Source organism: Myotis daubentonii, chromosome 15 (genome assembly GCF_963259705.1).
Source record: "Myotis daubentonii chromosome 15, mMyoDau2.1, whole genome shotgun sequence".
NCBI lineage: Eukaryota > Metazoa > Chordata > Mammalia > Chiroptera > Vespertilionidae > Myotis > Myotis daubentonii.
This window is the reverse complement of record NC_081854.1, coordinates 42226658-42252526: the sequence shown is the minus strand read 5'-3', so window position 1 is coordinate 42252526 and position 25869 is coordinate 42226658. Positions and strand designations below refer to the sequence as shown.

Sequence of the window (25869 nt, the reverse complement as noted above, 5' to 3'; positions counted from 1 at the left end):
TCCAGTGGTTACGCCCCAGTTGGGGGTCCTGACGCCCCTCCCCACCCACGGAGCCCAGGCTCCCCCGTCGTCAGGAGGTGCGGCGAGCCGGTGAGAGAGTGGAGCGCTCGACCAGCTGACGTTTCCACTTTATTGACTGTAAACTCTTCTTTGGTAAACAGGACGACAAGAAGCCGGAGAGAGGAGCATGCTGGGCGGAGAAGACAGGGGAGGGGCGGGGCTCTGAGGGGACAGCTACACCAGCAGCAAGTGTGGGGCGGCGGTGGCCTGCGGGGAGGCGCCGGGAGCAGGAGGGAAGGGTCCACCCCGCTGGACACAGAAGCCTAAATTACACAGCAAATGCGCTCATGCATCACAGCGCAGAGAGCCGGGGAACCCCCCACCGCGCCCTGCCCACCTCCCAGGCTTGGTTGGTGCCCCCTGCAGGCAGAGCCGAGCCGGTCAGGCCAGGGCTGGCTGGGCTGGAAGGGGGCTCCGGGGGGCCTGTCAGCTGCCCGTCCTCGTCTCTCCTTTCCTGCTCTGCAGGTGGCAGGGGCGTGGGGAGGAGCGCCCAAGATCCCGGGGTCGGGGGAGGGGTGTCAGGGCCGCGGGGCGGGGTCTGGGGGGAGGAGAGGCCGCCTCGGTGGCCCCTCTACAGGGGGGCCTCGCTGCAGAGGACAATCTCCAGGTCCTTGCGGTAGAGCTTCCCCGCCTCGGCCAAGGACATGACGCTCTTCCTGTAGTTGGTGAGCTCTCGGATGTTCATCTCCTAGGAGACACAGAGAGGGTGAGAGCCGGCTCAGGGGCGGCCTCGCAGGAACGGCCCATCGGCTCGCTCACAGCACAGGGCGGGCGCTGCCGCGGGTCCCATCGCAGTGGGGGTGGCTCAGAGGGGCGCAGAGCACGGGCCTAAAGCCCTTCTTCACTCGCTGGCGCGTTGCTTCGGGGAAAGGATTCTACTCGAGTCTCAGCGGCCTGGCCTGTGGAATGGGCACGCTCAGGGCCCTCGCCTCGGGAGGTGTCGCAGCGACTAGACGAGGCAGCGGATGTGAATACCATTTAGCTCCGTACCTGACTCGGGGCACGGATCCCAAAAAGGACAGCTATGGCGATGACAGCCGTCACCTGTGCCAACTTCTACAAGTCCCGCCACCCGCCCCCCCCCCTCACGGGCCGCCTTTGTCGCTCTGTGTCCCTGCGGGCGAGGGAGAGGGTGCCCGGGAAGCTCCCTGGCCTTGCCTCCAGGCCCCTGGACACACGTCCTAAGCCTCCCCGTTTACCTAAGGAATTCTGACCCGTGTCCTCCAGCAGCACCGCTGGCCAGCTCTCCCTGCTCACGGGCTCCCTGAGGCTTTCGGAGGCTCCGATGACGGGGGACTGTGGACACCCGCCCACAGCCCACAGCCTCGTCGTGGTGCCTGGAGGCAGCATTCAGCGCTGGGCGCGCCTTACGGGGGACCGGGCACGCCTGCTTTACTGCGCTTTGCTTTGTTGTGCTTCACAGATGTTGTGGGGTGTTTTTTTTGTTTGTTTTTAATTGAAGGCAAGACTCTCCACCAGCAAGAAGATGATGGCTGGCTTTACTGAGATGCTGGCCTTTTCTGTGGAGGCCTGCAGCGCCCCGCAGTGTCAGAGGTGTGCCTGCCCCGCCTTGTAGTCATTGCTTTGGATGCAAACAGCAATGGGTCTGGAATATGGCAACGTCATCTCCAGCACTGGAAAGTCACTTAGACAGCTGTCGCTCCTCCTCCTCCTCCTCCTCCTCTGGTATTGAAAATGTCCATAGATATTTTTTAAAGAATAGTTTTCACCCGGGCTGGTGTTGGCCCACACACGGATGGGTCTCAGGTTTGATTCCCGGTCAAGGGCTGGTACTGGGACTGTGGGTTCGATCCCAGGCCCCAGTCTGGGCATGTGTGGGAGGCAGCCAATCCGCCAATCCATGTGTCTCACACTGATTTTCTCTCTCTCTCTCTCGCTCTCGCTCTCGCTCTCTCTCTCCTTTCCTCTACCCCTTCCACTTTCTCTAAAAATCAATGGGAAAATATCCTCAGGTGAGGAATAACAAGAACAATTCTCCTTCTAGGCTGAGGGGTCATGATCCCCATTTTGTTCTGGAGCAAACCGAGCTATAAGGCTAAGGCATGTACCAAAGGACTGGCCAGCTCACAGCCGTAAACAGCCCTAGTCCCCGAGTCCCGGAGTCTCTCTCTCCACCTGGCTCACCTGGCCTCAGTCTCCCCCTTTTCGGCATTGTTTCTGGGCACCCTCACCTGTCAGGGGCACCCGACCCACAGGCACTGTGCAGGCCTCTCCAGCTTTGGGGGACATCTTCCCTGAAGCTGTGAGGTCCCTCATAACAGTGGGGTGTGCCTGAGTAGGAACCAAGGATGGGACCCCAAATACGAACTCCCAGCTTGAGCAGACACCCCTCCGCCCCATGCAGTGCGGCATCAGGAGGCGGCAGCCTCGAGGGAGGGGCTGTCGGCGTCCTGTGTCTACAAGAGACGCTGGAGCTGAGGAGGCCTTGCACGCGTGGCAGCGGCCTTAGGAGGTAAGACAGACGCCTGATCCCATCCGCCTGTCCCCCAGGAGCCGCCAACATCATTCTGCTCGGCAAACAGACGACAGCCCCTGCTCCAACAAAACGGCACCTGCGTCTGCCCATGGGTTCACCAAGAGCAGCCGTGCCCTTCCCAACTCGGGGGCCGTTCTCCCAGCACGCAGCTCTCTCCCCACGGATTGGCTCTCTGCGTCCCCAGGCGCCAGGTCCGAAGCCGGCTGCAGGCGGGAGGCGCCCAGGGAAACAACTTTACGAATCCCTGGTTTTCTCACTGTCAGCGTCTGACTCACGCTGTGCTTCCCCGTCTTGAGCGACCCTGTGCCGCCTGGGAGCTCCTTCGGTGGTGGCGGTGGCGAGAGAGCCCCTCAGGCGATGACCGGGAAACCCAGGCCAGGCCGGGAGGTAGACGCCTGCCTTCAGGGCCCATCACCTCGGGCGCGAGGCAGGGCCAGATGGAGAACGTCCGTGCCCCATCGACACAATTTCAGGTAAAGAGATTGGACATTATGATGCCCGCTCTTCTTGGTACATGGAAGCGCGTCAATAATTTCCCCCCAGAATCTGGGGCCTGGAAAAGCCTGCCGTGTCCAGACACTTGGGGATGCTCCTCCTTCCTAGGAAAACGCTCCCGGTCCCTTTCAGGCAGCTGTGGGCACCACCGCGGAAAAATAAACGTGGGATGAAAGGCATGGAGGGTGATGCTCAGGGTACAGACAGGCCGGAAAGCAATCAGAAAGGGAGGCGGGCTCAGAGGCTGCAATGATCGCCCCCCCCCGCCCCCACCCAAAACGAGCAGTAAATTTAGCTCTTGCCTGGCAGCCAAGGCAGTTACACACGCAAGCTATTGCAGAGCGTCCGCCTTCTAATGAAAGGAAACAGCCAACAGCCAACCTTCTGCTCAGAGGAAGACATTTCCAGGAGGTGAAGGAGGGTGGCTGCAAAGCCTCACCTCTGGTTCTGGTCCCCCTGACCCCTCCCCCCCACCTGACCCCTCTCCCCACAAGGCACCTGACCCCTCCCCCGCACCTGACCCCTCTCCCCACAAGGCACCTGACTCCTCCCCCGCCAGAGCACCTGACCCCTCCCGCCCAGGGCACCTGACCCCTCTCACCCGGGGCACCTGACCCCTCCCCCCCACACCTGACCCCTCCCCCCCAGGGCACCTGACCCTTCCCCCCCCCCCCCCCCCCCCCCCGGGCACCCAGCTGAGGCGACGCACGGAGGCCTCCTGGGGTCTGTCCTATGGGCAACAGACCCAGCAAAGGAAAGGAGCCCAGGCTCCGAGTTTTCTCTGAGGGAACAAATGCGTCTGTGGCTCCCTTTAGCCCCCTGCCCAGCTGCAGATTCTGCCATGAACTGGTTCAGAATACCTTCACCTCCCACTGGGCTCTGCTCTCCAAAATCTCTCCTCGTGTAAAAAAAAAAAAAGTCTTTTTGTTGTTGTTGGCAATGTGGTCGGCACTTCCATGTGCTGGGCCAGTCAACACAACAGTCATTCACAACAGCCAACAGGTGGAAGCCACCCGAGTGCCATCGCGGAGGAGGGAGGAGCGTACGTGGTGTGAACACACAGGGGAGGGCTCGCCAGCCTTCAGAAGGAGGGGATTCTGGCGCCTACAACACAGACGGACCCGGAGGGCGTTCCGTGAAATAAGCCAGGGCACAAGAAAACAAATACTGTGTGTTGTACCCATGCGAGGTCCCTGGATGGTCAGGCTTATGGAGACAGGAGGTAGAATGTGGCTGCCAGGGCCTGGGGAGGGAAGGGCTGGGAGCTGCTGGATGAGAATGGAGTTTCAGTTCTGCAGGATGAAGAGAGCTCCGGGTGTGGGTGGTTGCACAGCATCATACACGCATTTGCTAGCACCGAGCTGTGCGCGGAAACGGGTAAGATGGCGAGCTTTATGTTGTGTATTTACCATAGTTCAATAAAAAAGAACTATAACCCCTTCAACCAACTATTCAAACAGGCACAAGACAAAACAACAGCCAAAAAACGGGGGGTTCCGCCTCGTGTGGCTGGTCAGAGGGGAGCACAGTGCCCTCCGTGGCCCCCTCCCCCCAGCCCTGGCCCGCGGCTCACCTTCTTGTTTTTCTCGTACAGGTCCTTGAGAAGGGCATCCAGCTCGTTCTCGTCAATGTAGCCGCTGCCGTCCTGGGGGGCGGCGCAGAGAGTGAGTGCAGAGCTAGCCGTCAGCCCCAGGCCAGCCGGCTTCGCCCCTGGCTTCCCAACCTCCCCCGTACTCAGACCCCGTGGCGCCAAACTAACAGTCACTCTGACTGCACCAGTCCGTTCAGGAGCCCACGCGTCAGGGCACCCTCTGGGTAGCCCTTCATGCGGGCGTCTTTCCTTTGCATTGAAATGGAAGCGAGGTTCAGGGAGCATTTAGCCGAGTGTCACATCCCATAATAAGATGCCAGGATGAAGACAGGGGCTCCCTGAAGCTTACCCCCAACCCTTCGGTTATAAGGAAGAGACCCTGGGAGTCTCCTGGGCGGGGGGGAAGCTAAGGGAGGGGGGTGGTACCCTCTCATTCCCTACGTCCCAGAGAAACACCTGGTGTCTGAACCTGATGGCAGGAGAGCGGTCCTGGCACCTCCTGCCTTTGGCCCCCAACACCCTATCACACCCCAGCTCTGAACAGACGCTCTACCACGAACGATTCTCTCTGGGCCTTTAAGGCACCCAAGCCTTGGGTTCCGCAGGCCTTGGATCGCGGTGACATTGATCACACAGCGAGGACGCTGCGGGGAATCAGAAGGGACAGGAAGAAACCACACGGCCCCAGCTGCCCCCCAACAGCTCGTCTGTTCCAAAGGACCAAGTGGAGCCATTCTGGCAGGGGACGCCCTGGGGATGGGGCCTCCAGGTTCCACCCCACACCGTCCTCCCTCGTACCTTGTCGTAAAATGTGAAGATGGCGTTGAACTCCTCTGAGGTCAGCTTCATGCCCTGGAAGGTCCAAGGTGTTAGAGGGAGAAGCAGAAGCCGTGTGTGTGTGTGTGTGTGTGTGTGTGTGTGTGTGTGTATTGGGGGGCAGGAGGGTGGAAGGTGAGGCTCAGAGGGATGAGAGGAAGGGAGGAACCAAGAAAAGCAAAGAGGCTCTTTTACCTGGAATTTAAGCAGGAAGTTTTCCTGTACAGGCAAGAGTCTGGAAAGAAAACGTTCGCGCAGAGGTTAGAGGCGAGAACAGCTCGCACCCGGGTGGGGTGCGGGAGCCGAGCCTGCAGTTATGGAAACGATCCCTGAGCACTTAATCTGGAGTTAGTGGAAAGTTCTAAAAAGGGGCAGACAGACACACTGAGGTGTGGCCTTCGCGATCCGATCTGGCTCTGCGTGGAGCTTCGTGAGGCCTGCCCTGCCCCCTGCCCCACTGAGGGATCTGAGAGTCGGGATGGGGGCGCAGTGCGCTGGGGCGGAGGGCGGGCACCTACCGGGACATCTCCGAGAGGCCCAGTTTGCCATCGCCATTCAAGTCAAACATCCGCAGCTGTTGGGGACAGAGAGAGATGCTGGGGTTACTCGCTCTGACCTTCCCCTTCTGGAGAGGCGGGCGGAGCAGGCTCATGCCTCCCCTGAGGTCACCGGGGGCCAGGGGCCAGCCTGGTCTGGATGGGTCACTGGGGAGAGACAGCCGGGACTCGGTCACTGTTCCTCTCTCCCCGCCTCAGGAAGGAGGCCGCAGGGGACAGCAGGCCAGCCCCGAAGGCCCACCCTCTCCAAGTTCATCCTCTCCAGCGCTGCAGAGGTTGTCATGGAAACAGATGCTCCTGGTCTCAGTGAGAGCCTCAGAGAGAGGCTGTGTGGGGCCAGGAGCTAGAGTCCCTTCTCCAGCTGCCACCAGGGGTCACTTCACCCGGGCCCGAAGGATCAGCCCACAGAACTCTGCAAACCACAATCTCAGTGGCTTGGCCCCGTGTCCTGCGCCCCCAGGGAGGGGGCACCGCCTGCCCACTCACTATGGTTTGGGTGTACTCCTGGAGCTTGGGCTCATCATACGGCCGGTTGGCTTTCTTCAGCAGGTCCGACAGGAATCCCTGGAATGCAAAAGCCCCCCTCAGAGCTCCCGACGCAGCCAGTCCCTCATGGCTCAGTCCTTCCTGCCGTTGACACAGGTGCATCCCTCAAATCCCCGTTTGTGGAGTGGCCTTGGGAGGCCTGGAGGTGACTCCTGGGCGCAGCCTCACCCCATAGAAAAGGCATTGGAAACTGGCTCTGGCTCCTCAGAGAGCCCAGGACCCAGGCTAAGCAGAGCCTGGGGTCCCTGGTCCCCGAGGAATACAGGGGAAGACGGACAAGCCAGAGGCCGATCGCTGGGGTTGCCTTAGGGTGCCAGTCCGGGCGCTGTGTGTGGGGCAGTGGGGTGTGGTTGAACTCTGTGCCCTCTAGCTCCATGGTACTGATTTCACTCGGCTGCCCGGAGCCAGACCTGAGTCTAAACCAGTGATGGCGAACCTTTTGAGCTCGGCGTGTCAGCATTTTGAAAAACCCTAACTTAACTCTGGTGCCGTGTCACAGATAGAAATTTTTTGATATGTGCAACCATAGTAAAACCAAGACTTATATTTTTGATATTTATTTTATGTATTTAAATGCCATTTAACAAAGAAAAATCAACCAAAACAATGAGTTCGCGTGTCACCGCTGACACGCGTGTCATCGGTTCGCCATCACTGGTCTAAACTGACCAAATCCGCGTTCCTCACCCAATGTCTCCTCCTTCCCCAGGGTCCTCAGACCACCCCCAATCTGGCCCCAGTCCATTCTCCGTTCCCTCACACCCTCCTCGAGGCCCATCCTACCTTGAGCTCGTTGGCTTCAATGTAGCCGCTTCTGTCTGTGTCGTACTTCCGCCAAGCCTGCAACGGAAGGAAGGCCAGCCTGTTCGCAAGGCCCTCCCGACCCTGCGAGCTCCCTCCGCCTCCCTCCGTTCCGCTAATGGGCCGGTGAGCTTGCTATTGGAGAACGGTGCAGCGGTGGGGAGGTGGAGGCGGCCTGGCCCGTTGCCCGTGTTGTACATGAGGACGCGCAGGAGAGCGTCTTGGAAGACAACGGGGGGTGGGGGGGACAGGGCCCCCCCACTCTCACTGGCTGCAGGCCCGGGTCTCTCTTGGATCCTCCCCTAAGCAGGTGAGCAGCTCCTACCAGGGCTGATACCAGGATCTGGCGGATCTGACTTTTGCTGAGTGTGCAGGGTGTCCTTTTCCTGCTCTGGAAGCTTCTGGTTTTCTGGGTGGAGGCTGGGAGCAAGGGTAAGAACCCTCTGGAAGGGGCAGGAACAGGCTTGGGTTGCTCTTCACTGTGCTCCCTCCTCCATCCCCCAGCCCGATGCACGCGGCAGCCGTGTCTGACGGTGGGGCAGAACTGGTAGTGTGATCCGTTTGGACTATATCAAGGCCACAGCCCACACACCTCTTTCTGATAAAAAGCCTTCTTTTCTTTATTATTATTATTATTTTTAGGAAACCATCCCTCTCTCATGCTCAACCCATATGGTTCAAGAGGGGCTGACCCCACCTTCAGAGGTAGGCGTGTGCCTGTAGACAAAGTGCCCTGGTGGACAGGAGGGGGTACCGTGGGGGCTGGGGCAGGGGGCTGCCTGGATCTGTGACAAAAGGCCCAGAGGAGCCTGTTTTCTAAATACTTCATCTATTTTGGTGCCTGACCATATTTCTTAGATTTTTTTCTCAAGTTTCCTCTTCTTGCTTTTTATTCCCTTCTCCTCAGCTGCACACAGAGATACCGCAACACTCGCTGTTCCGAGAGTCGGTGAGCACTCACGCTTCTCCTCGATCTGATCTCCTGCCCCCACTTCTCTGTATCATCCTTTTACTGTCGGGATGATGAGAGATGATAGAGATTTTAGGGCCTTTCCTCCATTCCAGCAAACAAGGTTGTACGATCCCCATAGTACAGTAGTGGCTCAAGAAAGTTGCTTCTGACTTTAACTTAAATTTTTCCTAAGAAAGGTCTCTCCTCCCACCCCCGTCCTGATTTTTGAAAAGTTATTAGACACGAGCAGGACCCAATAGCAGTGTGGGCTCACACCCCAGCCGATGCGGGTTGATGGTATTTAATGAGGGGAGTGGATATTCTCGGGGGGGGGGGCGGGGCAAAAATCCCTCCCCTGAGGAAGCACTAAGAAACACATGCAGGTTTTCAAATATGACTTCACCAGCCGCCTGCATGCATTTAGTGCATCAGAATTGAGTTCATCTAGGCTGGGTCTTGACGGGGGATGGGGTGGGGAAGTGGGAGGGGGGTGGGGGGGTAGGGGGGTGGGGTAAGGGGGGTAGGGGGGTGGAGGGGGAGGAAGGCAGACAGTCCCCAAATGCCTAAAGGGAGGATAACCTGAAGGGAGCCCACCTTCGCAGGGCACCCACCGCACCCAGCAAAGCATCTGCCTGCTTTTGGGAGTGAGAACAGCCCAGCAGGTCCAGCCTAACCTCCCTCCCTCCCTGCCCCCCCTCCCTCCGCCTCCCTCCCCGGAGCCGCCCCACCCTCAGGCGCTCACGTCTCTGCCCTCCAGCACTTGGTGCTCATCCATCAGTGTGTCATTATTCTCTTCCCGTTCAAGGAAAAGAGTTCAAGAGGCTTGGGCTTTGTGAAATCTCAAAGAAACCCGAGGTGTCACTAAAATTAGAAATGAAAATGTTGTGCTGAGCAGCGGATGGGCGCCGTCTGGCAGCACTAGCTTCCAGGGCTGCTGAGGGACCGCTTCATCTTTCCAGCGGAAAAAAGGGGAACAAATGGACCCCCCCAAGCGCGGTGCTGCTGGAGGATGGTGGGGTCCCCGGAGACTCGGGGGGTGTTGGCTCAGCAGTTATGCTGGGGCTTAGGAGGTAAAGGCGGGCAAGAATATGGAATGATGTCAACTACAGAAACCACTAATTCTGAGAGAGACAGACAGAGGGGCCATTGCTCCTCTGTAAGCATCTCTGCCCCCTGCCAGCTACCATCATCCACATTTTCCAGATCGGAGATGGAGTCCAGGCCAAAGGAACCGTCAGGCATGACGCCGCCTTTTCTATAGACAGAGAAATGGACTCTCTCAAAAGCAGCATCCTGACAGGTTTAAGGTCTATGCAGACCTCCCCCCCCCACACCCCGCACCCCGCACCTCCTCTCCCAAACAGGCAAGAGAAGGGCTGAGGACAGAATCCAGAATGTCAATTACCAACGTAGGGAATTTTGCCATCTGGAGACAACCTTTTCAAGCCCCATCAAATTCAGTCCTCTGATGCGCAGGCGAGCTGCCACTGGAAAAGACTCCCCCGGCCGGGAGCAGGCTATTTCTAACCCATGTGCTAGCCGTCTGTGGGGAACCCACTGTGATGTGGGGCTGGGGCTAGCTCCCCAGTCCTTTGAGGCAGCGACTCGCGGAGAGGGGGTGACTGGCGGCTGGAAATGGGTTTAACGGGACGAATGGCAACGCGGTCGAACTGAAGGCCAGTCACCTTTTATCACAGCAGGCAGGAGGCGGGGCGTGCGGGGCCTGGGTTGAGTTTCCCTCCCAGGGACACATACATGGAACGGCCAGGGTGCAGAGCCCCGGAAAAAGAGCGAGGCATAGCTGGTGGTTTGCTGGCCACCAGGATTAGTCATATATTTGGTGGAACCATAGGGAATTCCAGTTTTTATGATTAAAAAAATGGTTAAATAGCAGCAGTATCATTTGGTGTAACCTGTTGGTTGAACATGGCTCCAAAGACACTTGCGTTTGGGTGTCCTCTTTGACTGATCTAAAGACTTTCTACTGTGCAGACAGTAGCGCCCATTTAACGGGGCCAATGAAGCCCAGACCAGTCACAGAGCAAACCTGGAAGAGCCGGGGAACTGGAATTCTCACTGGGCGTTTCCATCCGCCCCACGCGTCTCCTCGGAACCCTGGCCTTGAGGGACACGGATGGCACTGAGTGGGAAGACCGTGCGGGTGATCCCAGAGCCAAACCCAGCGCCAGGGTCTCTCTGCTGCAGGATCTGGAGCCCGGAATACGCAAACCCCCAAAGGGGAGCTGCACTTGACCTCGGCTTGCTTCTCGCCTTACTCCTCACACTTTAATGTGCACACAGCACCCGGGGACCCCGTGAGCCTGGGTTCTGCCTCAGTGCTTCTAACAAGCACGCCATGATGGTGCGGGTCCACGGACCACTCTGTGAGTAGCTGCGCTCCAAGGGGCTGAGCGTCTCCCAGGGCCCAGGCCCAGGCGAGCGGGTGGGCCCGGCTCTGAACACGGAGAGGGCGGCGCCTCAGCCTCACCTCCATGAACTCCGCGCTGGAGCCCACGTGCTGCCGGAAGCAGAGCAGGAAGCTCTCCTCGGTGGGCAGGATCTGCGCCAGCTGCGGGTCAGAGAGCGACAGCGCCGTTAGGGAGGGCCCTGCCCGGGAGCAGAGCAGGCGTCCCCTTAGGAAGAATGGGAAATGGCCAGGGGAGAGGCAGCAAGGGAGTCACATTTTGCTTCCTTCCTGAGAGCTGCCTTTGGAAGGGGCAGACGGATGTTCGGAGAAGTGCGTCTTTGCCACCCCAGCTGGAGGGACAGAAGGTGGTGCCATGGACCCAGACTCAAAAGCGTACTGAATAGATGGTTCCAAACACATAACTTCCTAGGATATGCAAGGTGATCTGATGGCCCGCGCCAGGCGAAGGCACCTTTCGGGGGTGAGAGAAATGCTGAATCTTGATCTGGTGGTGATTACATGCCTGCCTATAACTGTGTGAACTCACGGAATCTGACACTTCAAGTCGATTTAATCAATGCAGTTTATTGTATGTAAATTATACCCCCACGGACTTTAAAAAAGTGCAGGTATCTTGTGCAGCAAGCCCTCGCTGCCCGGCCTTTTGCTGCCAGCATCCTGGGTCACAGGCAAATCCTGATTAGTTTCAGGTAAATGTGCTAATCTTATTTCCCTCACCAGTGATTGGCTTATGGGTAGGCAGGTGACCTAGTCCTGGCCCATGACAATGTGAGGGGAGGTCTGCTGAGGGTACGCCTGGGAAAGGTCTCCTTGCTCTTATGAGGCACCAACTGAGAGGAGCCCTTTCTGCATCTGGATGCGATGTGATGCCTGGGACTGCTGCAGCCAGCTTGCCTCCAGCCCGAGGATGGAGCTGTTTTAGGGCCCGAGAACAGAGCCCAGAGAACTGCAGAGAAGCAGAGCTGGACACCTGGCCTCCCCCACCTGGAGCCAACCCTACCCACGGCCTTTCTCATCGTAGTTTAAGCCAGACGCCAGCAAACTGTGATTCCTGGGTCAAACCTGTCAGTGACCTTGTACCGGAACATGGCCGTGGCCAGGCATTTGCACACTGTCTGCGGCTGCTTTTGGGCCACAATGGCAGTGCAGAGTCGAAGAGTCGCGACAGGGACTGTATGACCCACGATCCCCAAACACTTGTCAAAATCTGCTTCACTTCTGTCTCTATAATCCAGGTGGACATGGATTTCAGGGGGTCACTGGTCAGCTCCGTACACCCTCCCAACCCCAGGGACCCAAGTGCTGCTTCTGACCTCGTTCAGGTGATCTTAGCTCCTTATCTCCTGTTGGTGGAATGTTCCTAACCACTTCCAGTTTGGCGCTACCCAGTTTCAATAGATCTTTGCATTTTTGAATTTTTAATTTGAATTTTTGATCTTTGAATTTTTTTAATATGCCTCAATTTATCTTTTAACAATATGTATATAGCTATTCACATATAAATGCATATGTGTATATAATACGTAAAGTATATTACACACAAAGTATACATGCCGTATATACAGAGGTGGGCGAAAGTAGGTTTACAGTTGAGAGTATGCAAAAGCAGTTTATTCTTGTATTCTTGTTGATTTATTATTGTGTTATTTGTCTTATTATTGTTATTATTTCATATCCTTACTTATGATTTACCTTTTAGGTAATGATGGCTGGCAATTTAACCTACTTTCGCACACCCCTATATTATAAGAAATTTGCATTTTTTTTAAAAATGTTGCCTTTGGATGCCTTTACGTGGGGCACGGACTCTCTGGTTCCCCAGTCTTCACCCTCCCGTCTGTCTTCAGCTGGGCTCCTCACACGAGAGCGTCTGGGGTCTCCGTCCCTGTCTTAGGCCACCGTTTGTTGCTTCCTTCCTGTGGGACCCAGGACAAGCCCCTGGGGCAGCCCAAGTGCTCAGGCCGGGGGCGGGGCTCGAAGGTCACCGCCGCATGTAGGTCCCTAGATGGGTGCCTGTGCCGGGGAGAGGCCCAGGTGACATGGCCCTGCCCGCAGAGCTCCGAGCCAGGACAGCAGGACTCACCTCCGCCATCTCGATCTTCCCATCCGAGTTCTTGTCATACTTCTGCATGAACGCCTTCATCTTCTCCCCCAAGTTGTCACTCTTGGGCATCTGTGGAAAGACAGAGGAGGCTGATTTTGCCGCTGGGTCCCCCGTGAGGAGCCTGCCCGTTCTACCCACAAACGGAAGCCGAGATGAAGTGACTTCTCTTGGGGCCGACCAGTTAGAATAGACAGAACATGAACTCACGGCTCCTGCTTCTAAGGCCAGCATTCTTTCTACCACATAACAGCTGCTCTATGGACTTGAAAGGACTTCAACCAGCCTGGGAGGATGTCAGTTGAGACTGTAGTTGACAGACTTGAAAACCACCCCTGATGCCATCTGAGGAAGGCAAGCGACTAAGAGAAGGCTGTCAGATTTGGGGCCCTTCATAAAACACATTCCTCCACCGACACCACGATCCCAGAATCAGCTGTGGGGCCCGTGTGGGCTCTGATCCAGGCTTCATTATCTTGGTAACGAGGGGTGATGGGGAAGCTGTTGATAAACCCTTGCATCGCCTCCATCGCATAAGCCCATTGCCTGGACCTCCTCCTCACGGCAGCGCTCTGCTGAGCTTTGAACCCGGAGCTCAGTGGTGGATTTGTGACTCATCACCAGAACTGCTCCACAAAGACTTGCTAATAAGCAGTGGACTGGCCAACAGACACGCAGCAGGAGGTGGTAGAGACACCCCCAAGGGACCCTCCAGAGCTGGGGGAGGAAGTGGGTCTGACTCCATATATTTGAGGACCAGGCATGGTTCTAATCACCTCACCTTTCCAATATGTCAGACGCTCCACCAAAAGGCTTTAGTGAATTCCACAGTACGGGGCTGGCCTGGGGAACAACATCCCTGCCATTCAGGGGCGGGGATAAGATTCGGAGACACTTCTGGCGGCTAAGGAGGGTGGTCTGACACCTCCGCACACGAGGCCAGCCAGTACCATTGATTCAGACGCTGGTTTGGAGCAATCCCCCATTTTCCTGTAGGCCCTTGCTGAGGATGCCAGCCTTTGTTGTTTAGGAAAGTGGTTCTCCCCCGCCCTCGGCAGGGACATGTAGCAATGTCCAGGGACATTTTTGATGGTCACAACTTGGAAAGGAGCTACTGGCATCTGGTGTGTAGAGGCCAGGGATGCCGCTAACCATCCAACAGTACACAGGATAGTCTCCATGATAATCCTTTGTCCCTCGTGAATATCCCTCAGTCCCAGACATCCAGCGATGCTGAGATATGGTATTCTTTTTAGGGAGTAGTCCATCTTTTAAAAATCCTTACAAATAAAAGAAAAACTTTAAGGGTTGAGACCGGAGCTGTCAGGCTGGCTGATGGGATGCATAGCTTGGGACAATGCTTAGAGCCATGGTCAGCCCAGCTGGCATGGCTCAGTGGTTGAGCATCAACCTATGAACCAGGAGGTCATGGTTCGATTACCAGTCAGGGCACATGCCTGGGTTGCAGTCTTGATCCCCAGTCGGGGGCATACAGGAGGCAACCAATCAATGATTTTTCTCTCATCATCGATGTTTCTCTCTCTCCCTCTCCTCTCTGAAGAAAAAAAAAAAAAAAGCCACGGTCAGATGACAGAAATCCCACACAATGGGCGAGGGGGCTGGGCTTACCATGCCAGAGACTTTTCTTGTCTTCTCCAGCTCTTGGAAGAAGTTTTCTAGTTCTTTACCTTCAATATACCCATTTCCTGCAAAGATAGCAAAGACAAAAAGCACTTAACCTCAGAGCTAAAGAGTGAAGACCAGTGGAGGGGGGTACAGTGGGGAAGTGGGGGGCTTTACGGAGAACTCCTCCTCCCTGGTCAACCAGCAGGTGTCTGGCCAGCCCCAGACCGTTAGGGATGTGGGTCCTGCCCTCAGGCATCTGCAGCTGTAGAGACGGTGCGTCTTTGGGGTACACATGCAGTAGGCAGGGAACATGGGGCGGGGCCAGCACCGAGGTGAGCAGGAGCTGGGAGCTGCCCATTAGCAGCTGGGCAAGCAGCAGGAGCTGGAGCTGGGACAGGGGACGACAGGCCATCAGCATCCAGGTTTGTCAGCAGGTGGCCGGCCCTAGTCACCTGAACGAGGTCAGAAGCAACACTTGGGTCCCTGGGGTTGGGAGGGTGTACGGAGCTGACCAGTGACCCCCTGAAATCCGTGTCCACCTGGAACCTCAGAATGTGACTCATTTGAAAACAGGCTCTTTGCCACAATGCAATCGGTTAAAATGAGGTCATACGAGACTAGGGCGGGCCCTCAATCCAATGACGTGTTCTTATAGGAAGGCCCCGGGCAAACACGGACACACAGGGAGGCCGGCCACGTGCAGGCATGAGGCAGGGATCAGAGTGAGCATCTCCAAGCGGAGGAGCACCACGGACTGCCGGCAACCCTAGGAGCCACGAGAAAGACACGGGATGCCTTGCCCCTCGGAGCCCGAACCGATCCTGCTGACACCTTGACTTTGGACGTCTAGCCTCCAGAACTGTAAGAGAATAAATTTCGGGTGTTTTAAGCCACCTACTTCGTGGTACTTTGTTTCAAGAGCTGCAGGAAACTGGTAAGTAAAGAGTGAAAAGAGGAAGGCGAGGATCCCTCCTGGGGGAGGGGGGCCCCCGGGAGAGTGGGTCACAGGGATTAAGCACGGGGGGGGAAGGGCAACCCACTGCAGAGTGAGGGATAGAGGGGCTCTGAGGTCTGGGGTCCCAGGCTCAAACCCTGGTCCTGCTGCACTTACCAGCTCTCTGACTTTGGGAAGGTTGCCTGTCTGGGCTTTGTTAATGAAGTGGGATTTTGGATGTAAATTCCACCGCCCAACCCATTACGAGCGCACCGTAAACGTTGCTATTGTCTGCGTTCAATAACCAGACCCTGCGTATAAGATAAAAAGTGCCTTTGAGGACCAGGTCCCAAGGTCAGTGCCTGACTGGCAAGGTCACGGAAGTAGTGAGAAGTCCGCTAGGTTCTCAAGTCTTGAACTCCAGATGACCCTGAGACCTGTGCGAGCTGAGTCTACAGACAAGGTACACTGGCCTGGGCTGTGGCCGTGACGGGGAGGGTCGGTGGGTGGGGAGGCAGGCCCCAGGCACTGCTCCCCAGGTGGCGTGCTCTGATTTGGACTCTCTTGGGATCTTTAAAAAAACATGAACGGCCGGCTCCTACCCCCTGATGTTCTGATGTAATTGGTTTGGGGGGTGATTCTATTTTTTGAAGCTCCCTGGGTCATTTTCACGTCCAGCAAATTGGAAACCACAGGCCGAAAGTTCCAAATCTTATGTAAAGCAGTTAAACAAGGTTTCCAGGCAGAACATTCGACTTGAGGAGAAAAGGGGGATGGCAGCTAGCTTGCTTCAGGGGAGAATGGAATTACGAACTAAAGGAGCATTTGCCCTGGCCTTGGTCGGGTGTGGGGGACGGATGGAGGAGGATATGGGAGTCCCCTGGCCCTCTGGGGGAATTTAGCTTACAAATAAATAACTCCAGAGGCGCCCTCTAGTGGAGAAGATGCCACAATAGTATATAAAGAATCACGTGAGATAAATGATGTATTTTTGTCTGCAGGGAAAAGATGTGATAGTAATGGGGGTAAGGAGACTTGGGTCTCTCCCCCTCTCCCCACCAAGATAGAGTAGTCATGTCTCTTCTAAGGTGTCCTGCAGAGCTTCTTGGGGGAGCTCACGAGTGTGTGCCTACTAGCTGGTGGGAGAGGGCAGCCAGAGTTGCCGAGTGAGGGCGGGAGAGGAAGGAGGAGGGGCTTTCTAGGCGGAAAGGAAGTCGTCTGGTTAGTCACTAGTGGATGATAACTCTTGAGTTGGAGGGACAAGTCCTTTTTCTCTCCCTGCCGCTCCCTGCAGGGATCTGGCTGTTCTCCCATTTCTCAGGCAGGAAGCTTGAGGTAAGCGGCCGGTCCAGGTGCCGCTCCCAGAAGCGGGAGGCTGGGGTTGGAAAGGTGGCTCCGGGCTTGCACTGGGAGGGGCGTGACGTGGAGGCCTCAGAGGTGGCCGGGCCGGGTGGGGTGGACACCTGAGTGAGCGTGCGTCTGCTTCTCCGGTGTGTCAGGAAGTGGCTGGAATGCCTGCCGGGGGCCGAGAGAGGAGAAAGGGAGGAGTGACGTCCCAGGCGGCGAGAGGGGCCGGGCTGGGGTCCTGCCACTGGAGACAGCCCCTTCCTGAACCTGGCTTGAGCAGCACCAGTGGCAGGAGGTTCCCGAGGCTGGGTGACCCCCCTCACCAGGCCGGGAGTACACCACCTCCCTGTGACCCCAACAAAGGGGCAGGGATGTGGTTCAATTCAACAAGCCTTTATTTTTTGAACTGAACAGTTCAACGTTTCGGTGGGACCTCAGGGAGCTGTAGCCACGTTCTAGATATGAGCCTATTTTTCAAGAGCATTTAATGGTCTACTGGGGGGAGGCCGCCAGACAAGATCAACGTGAATCTACGAGCTGAAGGTGGAGGGTGAGAAGCGGAGGCTGGAGCTGCAGGGCCCGAACGGCATCCTCCACCACTGGGGTGTGGGGGGGAGTAGCGGGGGGATAAGGCCTTGCTCCTTTGGCCTCCCTCAGAGCAACTCCCTTCCGCCACCTGGGACGCGCCTATTATCCGAGGCTGGGGTGGAGGACGGCCTGCCTGCTTCCAGGGAGGCATTCAGCACTGGGGAAGTGGTTTGCTTTTTCTATGACCCTCGTACTTTCTTATGGGATTGGGGTGCGGGGGAAGGTGACTGTCCACCAAGCAAATCTCATGTGGATGGGTATCTATATGAAGGTGGTTACCATGGCAACCATCACCTCTAACCTCTATCAAACCTATTCTGTGAACCTTATGAAGAGAGGACTGGGTGGGAGCCAGGGACCCTGCACCCTTCCTTAGTTTACTCTTAGTTACTCTTGCCTTTTTAAAATTAAATCAAATTTTTTTTTTTTTAGAGAGATAGAGGGGAGGGAGGAGGGGGAGAAGGAGAGAGAGGGACACATTGATGTGAGAGAGACACGCGAGATTGCTTGTCTCCTGCATGCACCCAGAGACCGAGCCTGCAACTGAGGTACCTGCCCTTGATCGGGAATCAAAGCCGTGACCCTCTGGTCCTCAGGCCCATGCTCTAACGACGGAGAAAACTGGCCAGGGCCGTAGTTTACTCTTGCTACCATTTTCCACCACCACTGTGCCTCAGTTTTCTCAACTTAAAAGTGAGACAACACTTCCTTACAATTTATCTGACCACGGCTACTCGGAAAGCCTTGACTGAAGGACGCTGCGATCACAGTGGATAGACGCCTACCCGAGACACGTGAGCACAGCTTTTCTAAGAATTGAACAGGAGGGAGGAGCCTGACTTAGACGTATAATTCTACCATCAGCTCTGTGACTGTCCGTGTGACGTCGAGCAAGTCAGTGTCTAAGCCTCCATTTCTTCACCTCTAAGTTGGGTATGACTCCGTCTGCCCGTTCTCCTTTCTGCGGCTGTTATGAGAGCCACGCGAGGGGATGTGACGACAGCATTCTGGAAAATGTGAAGTGTCACTAAGTGGAAGCACCACTTCTATACTCTGCCCTGAAGGTCTCTGAACCACCCGCTGGCTGTACACCCGTTGGCCCAATGACCGCTGTCTTAGGGGGCTGGTTCTCGGCCCAGGCTGTGTTGGAATCACCTGGGAAGCTTTTAATATATATTTTTATTGATTTCAGAGAGGAAGGGAGAGGGAGGGAGAGAGAGAAACATCAATGATGAGAGAGAATCATGGATCTGCTGCCTCCTGCACGCCCCACACTGCGCATGGAGCCCGCAACCTGCATGGACCCTGCCCGGGAAGGGAGCTGTGACCTCCTGGTTCATAGGTTGACACCGAGCCGCACTGGCCTGGCAGGGATCACCTGGGGCGCTTTTAAAACATCACTGTGGCCTGGGCCCCATCCCCAGAGCTTCTGACTTAATTGATGAGGCGAGGCCTTCTCGTGGGCATGTCTTCAAAGCTTCCCAGGTGACTCTAATGTGCAGCCGGGGGTCAGAACTGCTTCAAGCAGCGTGTCTGAAACCTTAAGGTGTGTAAGAGTGGCCTGGGGATCTTATCAAAACGGAGATCGGGATTTAGTAGGTCTAGGGCCGTGGTTGGCAAACTGCGGCTCTTGAGCCACATGCGGCTCTTTGGCCCCTTGAGTGTGGCTCTTCCTAAGCCTTAGGAGTACCCTCATTAAGTGAATAACAATGTACCTACCTATATAGTTTAAGTTTAAAAAATTTGGCTCTCAAAAGAAATTTCAATCGTTGTACTGTTGATATTTGGCTCTGTTGACGAATGAGTTTGCCGACCCCTGTAGGGCAGTGGTTCTCAGCCTTGGCTGCACATTAGAATCACCTGGGAATCTTTTTAAAATCCTGATATCTGGGCCTCATCCTCCGGAAATTCTGTTTCTTTGTTACTAATGTTGTGGCCCCGCCCCATAACAAACGACCTATGAACCAGGAGGTCACGGTTCGATTCCTGGTCAGGGCACATACCTGGGTCACGGCTCAATCCTCCTTATGGGGCATGCAGGGTAAGGGCTTGCTGTTCAAAGTGTGGTCCGTGGAACAGTAGCTTGTTGGAGATGCAGAATCCCAGGCCCCACCCGTCCTGCGGAACCAGAATCTGCATTTTAACTGCGTGGGAACACACACGTCTGAGGACACTGCTTCCCAACGCCCGTATCTTCATAGGAAGACCTTGCCTTTGGCGTTTACTCAAGGGGAGGCTGGGGGCTGGTGTGAGCCCCGAGATGGTGACCTGGGCCTTGTACTGACAAGTGACCCATCTCTATTGACTCGAGGGGCCTGGACCAGTGCTCCTCAAAGTGTGGTCTGGGGCCTGACAGCGGCGGCATCACAGGGGGCGGGGGGCGGGGGGCTCGTTAAACAGGCAGATTCTCTGTCCCACCGCAGACCTGCCAGGCTCCCACCCAGTCCTCTCTTCATAAGGCCCAGACACCTGTGCTCACAGGCCCTCGTGCGGACGCACCTGGAGAGCCGCTGGCTGGGTGCTGGCGGGTGCAGCTCACCTGTCTGTGGGCCTCTGTGCTGCATAGTTAAGTCAGAGCAACCGAGGAGGGGAGACAGGCAGCTCCTCCTCCAGCTGCACAGGAGGCCAGGCCGCTTGACTGGCTGTGGGGGTTCCAGTTTCTGAAGAGGCAGGCCGCCCCCTGCCCTCCAGCCCGTGCTGTCACCCTTTCAGGGGGGGAGACTGGCTTCCTCAGGCTCTGCCCCAATCGTGATATCACTGTGCGTGATGCCCACCGGGTACAGAGAGCTCTCCACTCCCGCCCCGCCAGGTCCTCGCACCCTGCCAGGTGAGTAGCCTGCGTTATGCACCCCGTGTTAGAGGGAGTGGGGGGCGGGGAGACTTTAGTCACAGCTAATGGCCTTGTTTCCTTCTATTTATCTCAGGCACGACCTCTGTGCATATCTGTATATGTCTTGGTTTCTCTCTCTCTCTCTCTCTCTCTCTCTCTCTCTCTCTCTCTCACACACACCACCCCCTTCTCCCAGTGGGGATCCCAGCGTAAACAGCTACTTGACTTTGCTTCTGTGCTTCTGGGCTCCGAGCTGGGCCGGGTCCCCTGAACCTGTGGGCAGCTGGCAGCTAGAGCTGGGCTGATTCCCAGGCGTGGGCGAGGCCAGAAGGATGGGGCAGATTGGGCGGGAGCGGAGGGGAGACCGCAGAGAGCCGAGCGGAGGGGAGAGAGCCAAAGCCAGAGGCCCCAGATGGGACCGGCTGGGCAAAGGAGGGCGCGGGCCGCCAGGGGCCAGGAGAGCCGCCAGGCCCTGCTTGCGGAGCCTCAGGATGCTCTATTAATCCCGGCCCCTGGGAACTGAAGAGGTTCCCCCACTGGGTCTCCCTGGAGCCTCCCCCACGGGGCCTCCGCTAGTGAAACTGCTTGAGTCCAGAGGGGAATAGCAGGCGAGCAGCAGGGAGGGGTCGGCTGGGCTGGTGGCCGCCTGGGGAGGCGGATGAAGCACCTTGTTTGTGAACACCTGTCCCTGCGGCTGCCCTCCCCCCCACCCCCCGGGGCCCCAGCTCTTCCCAGACACGGCTGCCTCCCAGGCTGGCGCAACCACCCTCCGCAGAGAGGCAGGGCGTGGGCTCTGCACGGAGGGCGCCCAGGTCAGTGGGGCGTCGGGGTGAAGGCGGCGGCGGCGCTGGGGTACTGATTCTAGGGCTTCCCCAGGTGGGGCAGGTCCTGGAAGCTCCCAGGGAGCCCAGACCCTGACACCAGCCCCAAAGGAGACAGGCCCCACGGAGACACCCTGACAGGGGTGAGGGCAGCCTCGGACAACTTCGGCCCTGGCTCCCCGAACCAGAGCCTCTGACCTGAGGGTGCCAAGAAGCAATCATTTCTATAAATCCTGCAATTAACCTGATCAATAGCACAGTTCTATTGCGTCGCAAACGTTGCAGTATTTGTGTAAATGCATAATATGTGCCAGATATTCCGTAACCCTGTTTGGGATGTTCCTTCTTAGGGGGACCATGAGCCTCCGTTGAATATTTAATATCCAATCAGTGCAGCTGCCCGGCCGCGCCGCCCTCCGAGAGGCGCTGGGGTTCACCTCCCCTCCCCCCACCAGGCCAGGCACCCGGGGCTGGAAGTGTCCTCGGTGATGGGGGTGGGGGTGGGGGGTGGAGGGAGGTCCTGTTGTTAGACTGGGTGTAGGAGAGAGGAGACACAGGGGCTTCCCGCAGCTCCTCCTAGTCCTTCCTGTCACCCCTTTTCAAGTCCTGGGGCCACACAGGTGAGGAATGAGGCTGTGAGGCACCTGCCCCGCCAGGCCGCCTGGAAGCAGACAAGCGGCCAAGAGCCTGGGGGATTCCCGCCCTGGAGGTGGGCGGATGTGTCTGTCTCTTCCCGGGGGAGGAGAGGTGCCCCTAAAATTATTTTCTTTTACATCTTCCTTGTTTTGCCGAGTATACAAGAAACACATGCCCTTGTGAGTATGTCACACACTGTGGAAATTAACTGAGAAAAGACAACGCCTTTTAATTTCACTTCCTCTACTCTGCAGGGAGAAGGACTCTTATCATCTGTGGAATATTTCCCAGCATACCTGTTCCACGAAAGACAAAGACCAGCTCAGACTCTAGTGGCGTTCTGCTACAGTTTTCAAAACCTGAAGCCGGCCCCGTGGACATTCTTCCAGGTCAGGACCAGAGCGCCGCCTCCTTTCCACCGGCGGCCCGATGTCGGTGAGGAGCGCGATGCGTTTCTGTTCCCGGGGAAGCCCGTTCCCCCCACCTTTCCTGTACTGGGTAAGGGAGCCCCGGCCCACGGAACGGTGCACACGCGTGAGCGTACGGCACGCACATGGGTAGATTCTCAGCGCGAGGGGACTGCTTCTTGGCCTGGGAGCCGCCGGCCTCTGGGAGGGAACCCAGCTCAGTCGCTTCCAAAGGGCAAAGGGCGAGGCCACAGCTCGGCTCCTCACGGACCGCCTACTGGTCGTCAGCGGGATAGCAGCCTGGTGGCCCCTGTGAGCGGGGCGCACAGAGGCTCAGGGTGAGCTCTGAGCTGGTCACCCCTGGGCCGCCTGCATCTTGCAGAGCGAGAAAGTTCCTGACAACGAAGTGCCCGGGCAGCAGCAGCAGAGCGGGCTCAGACAGGTGAGGCCACCGAAGGGCCCCTCCGAGCAGGGGGCAGCATGGAAGAGCCACAGCACCCCCCCCCCCCCCCGCCCGAGGCACAGGCCGCGCTTGGCTGCTTTTGAGAGTTGACATCAGAACCTCCCAAATGCATGACCCTGGCTGACCTCCGTGGAGGAGTCCGGGGCTGGGACAGGGGACTAGGGGACAGGATTCCTGCCCCCCTCCTCCTTGCTCTGTGATCTCCCCCTCTTCAAACACCTCCTTCCTTTCTGGACTGAAAGGCTAATGATAATTTTGAAAAAAATGTAACTCCTTGATGCTTCTTCCTCCTGGTTGGGAATGGCCGAGCTCGGGTCAGAGCCCCCACCCAGCCCGCTGTCCTCAGAGCCCAGTGCCTCCTGGTCTCTGTTTACTGCAGAGCTGGCGGGGGGAGGGGGGCGGTCGCTCTCCCTGGTGGCTGTGGCTAATTGGGCTCCAGCGAGCTCACTCCTGGGACCCTCCTCTGCGGAGTCCTCCCTGTGCTCTTTAAGTGTGTGAGCAGCGGTGGGACTCGGGGAAGAAACCCCAAGGTGAAAACAGAAGCCAGAGTTAGGAAGAGGGAGGCCCAGGCAGGCAGGGGACGCCTCAGGGGTGAGGGGCAAGCTCCCTGGCAGGCTCTGGTGTTGGAGGGGGGACGGGTAGGAAAGTTACAGCTGAATTCTGGGTCCTCTCGTGGAATTCCAGTTTAAACCACCTCTGTGCTCCCAGGCATTTAAATTCTCTCTGCTGCCTTCTCTGTTAGGCCCCGGGTCCTCCTTGGGGTTGCCGAGGCCGTGACCACAGAGGGCAATGGGGTGCCTGGTGGATAAGCAAGAAGCAAGCACTTAGCTCCCCTTTCACCTGGGAGCAGCAGGGAGCCACGGGTTCCCTGGCTTTAAAGACTCAAGTCTCGTTGCAGCGTAGCTATGCTCCAGCCACCCCAGGACCCCTTTCTGGGGTGAAAGGAACCCCATCACCTCTGGGGCTGGGCCAGGGGCTCTCCAGTGGGCAAGAGGGAGGCAAAGCAGGTGTCCAGAGACCAGGTATGGCCGGTCGCCAGCCCGCCTCCACCCTGCTGCTCGGTCCTGGAGGAGTCGCTTCTGTGTCAGTTTCCTCATTTACACATGAGGACCCCGGTCTGCCCAGCAGGCCCACGGTGTGGAACGCAAGGAGGTGCGACTGTGTTTTGCAAAGTACCAGGTCTCCAATAAATGTAAGGATGAGCACGCTTATCGAGAGCGTGATTGGTCGTCCCCAGGAGGACAGGGGGAGAGTAGAACTGAGGCGTCCTCTGTTTATAGCTGACTCATCTGGCAGGAGGCCGGTGGTGTAACCTTGGCCACTGGGTAGCTTTCCTTGAATCATGCACGTCTCTGGAGCAGATGAACCTGCAGGAGCACCCTCAGGGAATGCGCCTGTCACCTGGAACACTCGTTGGCTAGCTGCGTCTTGGAGCCTTTTTCACTAAGTCCCAGGGCAGCAGCCAGGGGTTGGGAATACTGGCCCTCCTTAGCCCCATTTCACAGATGTCACCATCGACCCACCTCCTGCAGTCAGTCAGGGGGAGATCACGGTCCGAACCCACACATCACATGCCCAGTCCTCTGCGCCCCCAGCTTCCTCAGTTGGCTCCCAGGGAACAGAACGCTGCTCTTTAGCACCCCCAGATATTAACCCCTGACTCCCCAGAGCTCTGGGCAGAGGGCCGCTGGGTCTCCACCCTCACCCCAGCCCTGCCAAGCTGAGGAAGGGGAGGGGAAGAATTGAATGAGCCACCCCCGGGTCCTCCCTCTGCCTCCCATTCTCCCACCTGAGTCCCGGGGTAAACACGCTTCGCCCCCACCCTGCCGATGGTCTGAGATGCCGGAACATTTTGGATGCCCACCCCAGGGAGGATCCCAGAGAAGGAATATCAGATCACTTAGTTTTTTTTGGAGTGGTGGGGAAAGGTCTCCTGCAAAATCAGAAGCCTCTCAAGGGAGGGAGCCCCCTTTATGCCTGAGGACAGACCCCGGAGATCTCGGTGCTGGGAGCCATCTGCAAAGGGCATTCAGTCCAGGCCTCACTTCCTGGGTGAGCCCATGCCAAGACCACACCGAGCAGGGGGCGGGCCCCCGAAGGCATTTAACAGTGTGCGCCCACCCCCTCAGAGGTGGACTCACCCAAAGCACCCAGGATTATCACCACGGGGAACGTGTCGGGCTGACACCCGGCCCTGCCTCCACCCTGCCCCCTGCTGCTGCGGGTGGCACCGCATGCCTGTGGGGGTGGAACATGGGCAGGGGAGGCCCAGGGGGTGGGCGTTCAGGGCCCCAGTGCCATTCTCCACTCCTGCTCCTTGCTGACAGGGCTGGGGAGGCTAAGGGGTTCCATTCAGGACACCCACCTCGCCCCCCCCACCCCCAGCTTAGGACAGAGACCGGGCTAACCTGGTATTCAACCAAAGGGGAACTTGAAAGAAATGAGTGGGCTTCTGAGACCTGTAGCTGCGGGCAGCTGAAGGCAGGCCGTTCCCTTGAAGAGCAAGGCGGGAAGATGAGATGGAGGGGCACGGGGGACGCACGGGGGACGCACGGGGGGCTCACCGGGAGCCCGGCCAGCCCAGGCCTCCTCTGGGAAAGCATCAACTTGCCCAGAATGAGGCTGCAAAAGCCGGTGGGCTCTCTGGCATCTACATCGGGGCAGAAAAGTTACTGACAGTTGTCATCAGAGCAGCCGGGATGTCTCCCAAACTCAAGACACCCCCCCCCCCCCTCAGAGAGCAGCAGGCTCTGCAGTCAAAACGCCCCCTGAAGCAAAGGTGCCCCTGCCAGCCTCCAGCAGCGCTCCGTCCCCTCCACCGCAGGTCCCCTGGGGTCGAATGGCCACAGAAGTTGGGAGCTTTACTGACCGTCTGCGTCAAAGTGCTTCCAGATCTCCAGGAACTGGGACGCCGTCAGCTCGGCCAGGTGCAGGTAAGGGGGCTGCTGCTGCGGGCCAGCCATGGCGTGCGGCTCAGAGACCTCGGGCGGCACCGCGCTCTCCCTGCGCACTGCACTCCGCGCTCGCTCGGCCAGGTCCTGCGCGCCACGCTGCCTTTATATACAGTTCGGGGGCTGCGCCGCCGCCCGCCGCCAGCAGGGGGCGCGCGCGCTCAGGGAATCGGCCCGGGGCGCAGAGGGGCGGTGGCCGCCCCGGGGCTCAGGAGGGTTTCTCAGTTGGATGCGCGGAGACCTCTCCGAGGGGGGCCCCAGGGAGACGGGCGCTTAGGCGCAGAGGCGAGTGAGGCTGCCTTGCCTTCCCTCTCCCTCCCTCTGACCATCTCGGGTGCAGCTACCCCAGATGATGGTGGGCAGCAGCGGGAACCGCAACGTCAATAATGCTGACAGTATGTTGACAAGTATTTAGCACCTGG

General features: G+C 57.6%; 1 protein-coding gene across 1 annotated transcript; it reads right to left on the bottom strand.

The window, feature by feature from the left end:
• Positions 1-221: 221 nt before the first annotated feature.
• CALB2 (calbindin 2) lies at positions 222-25546 on the bottom strand. Its single transcript, XM_059667502.1, has 11 exons — positions 25366-25546; positions 14474-14550; positions 12827-12916; positions 10804-10884; positions 7346-7402; positions 6503-6580; positions 5978-6033; positions 5655-5694; positions 5442-5495; positions 4626-4697; positions 222-748 (listed from the first exon to the last, which is right to left on the bottom strand). Exons 1-11 carry the CDS (start codon positions 25457-25459, stop codon positions 632-634), a joined length of 816 nt encoding a protein of 271 aa, XP_059523485.1. The 5' UTR covers positions 25460-25546; the 3' UTR covers positions 222-631.
• Between the last annotated feature and the right edge of the window lie 323 nt (positions 25547-25869).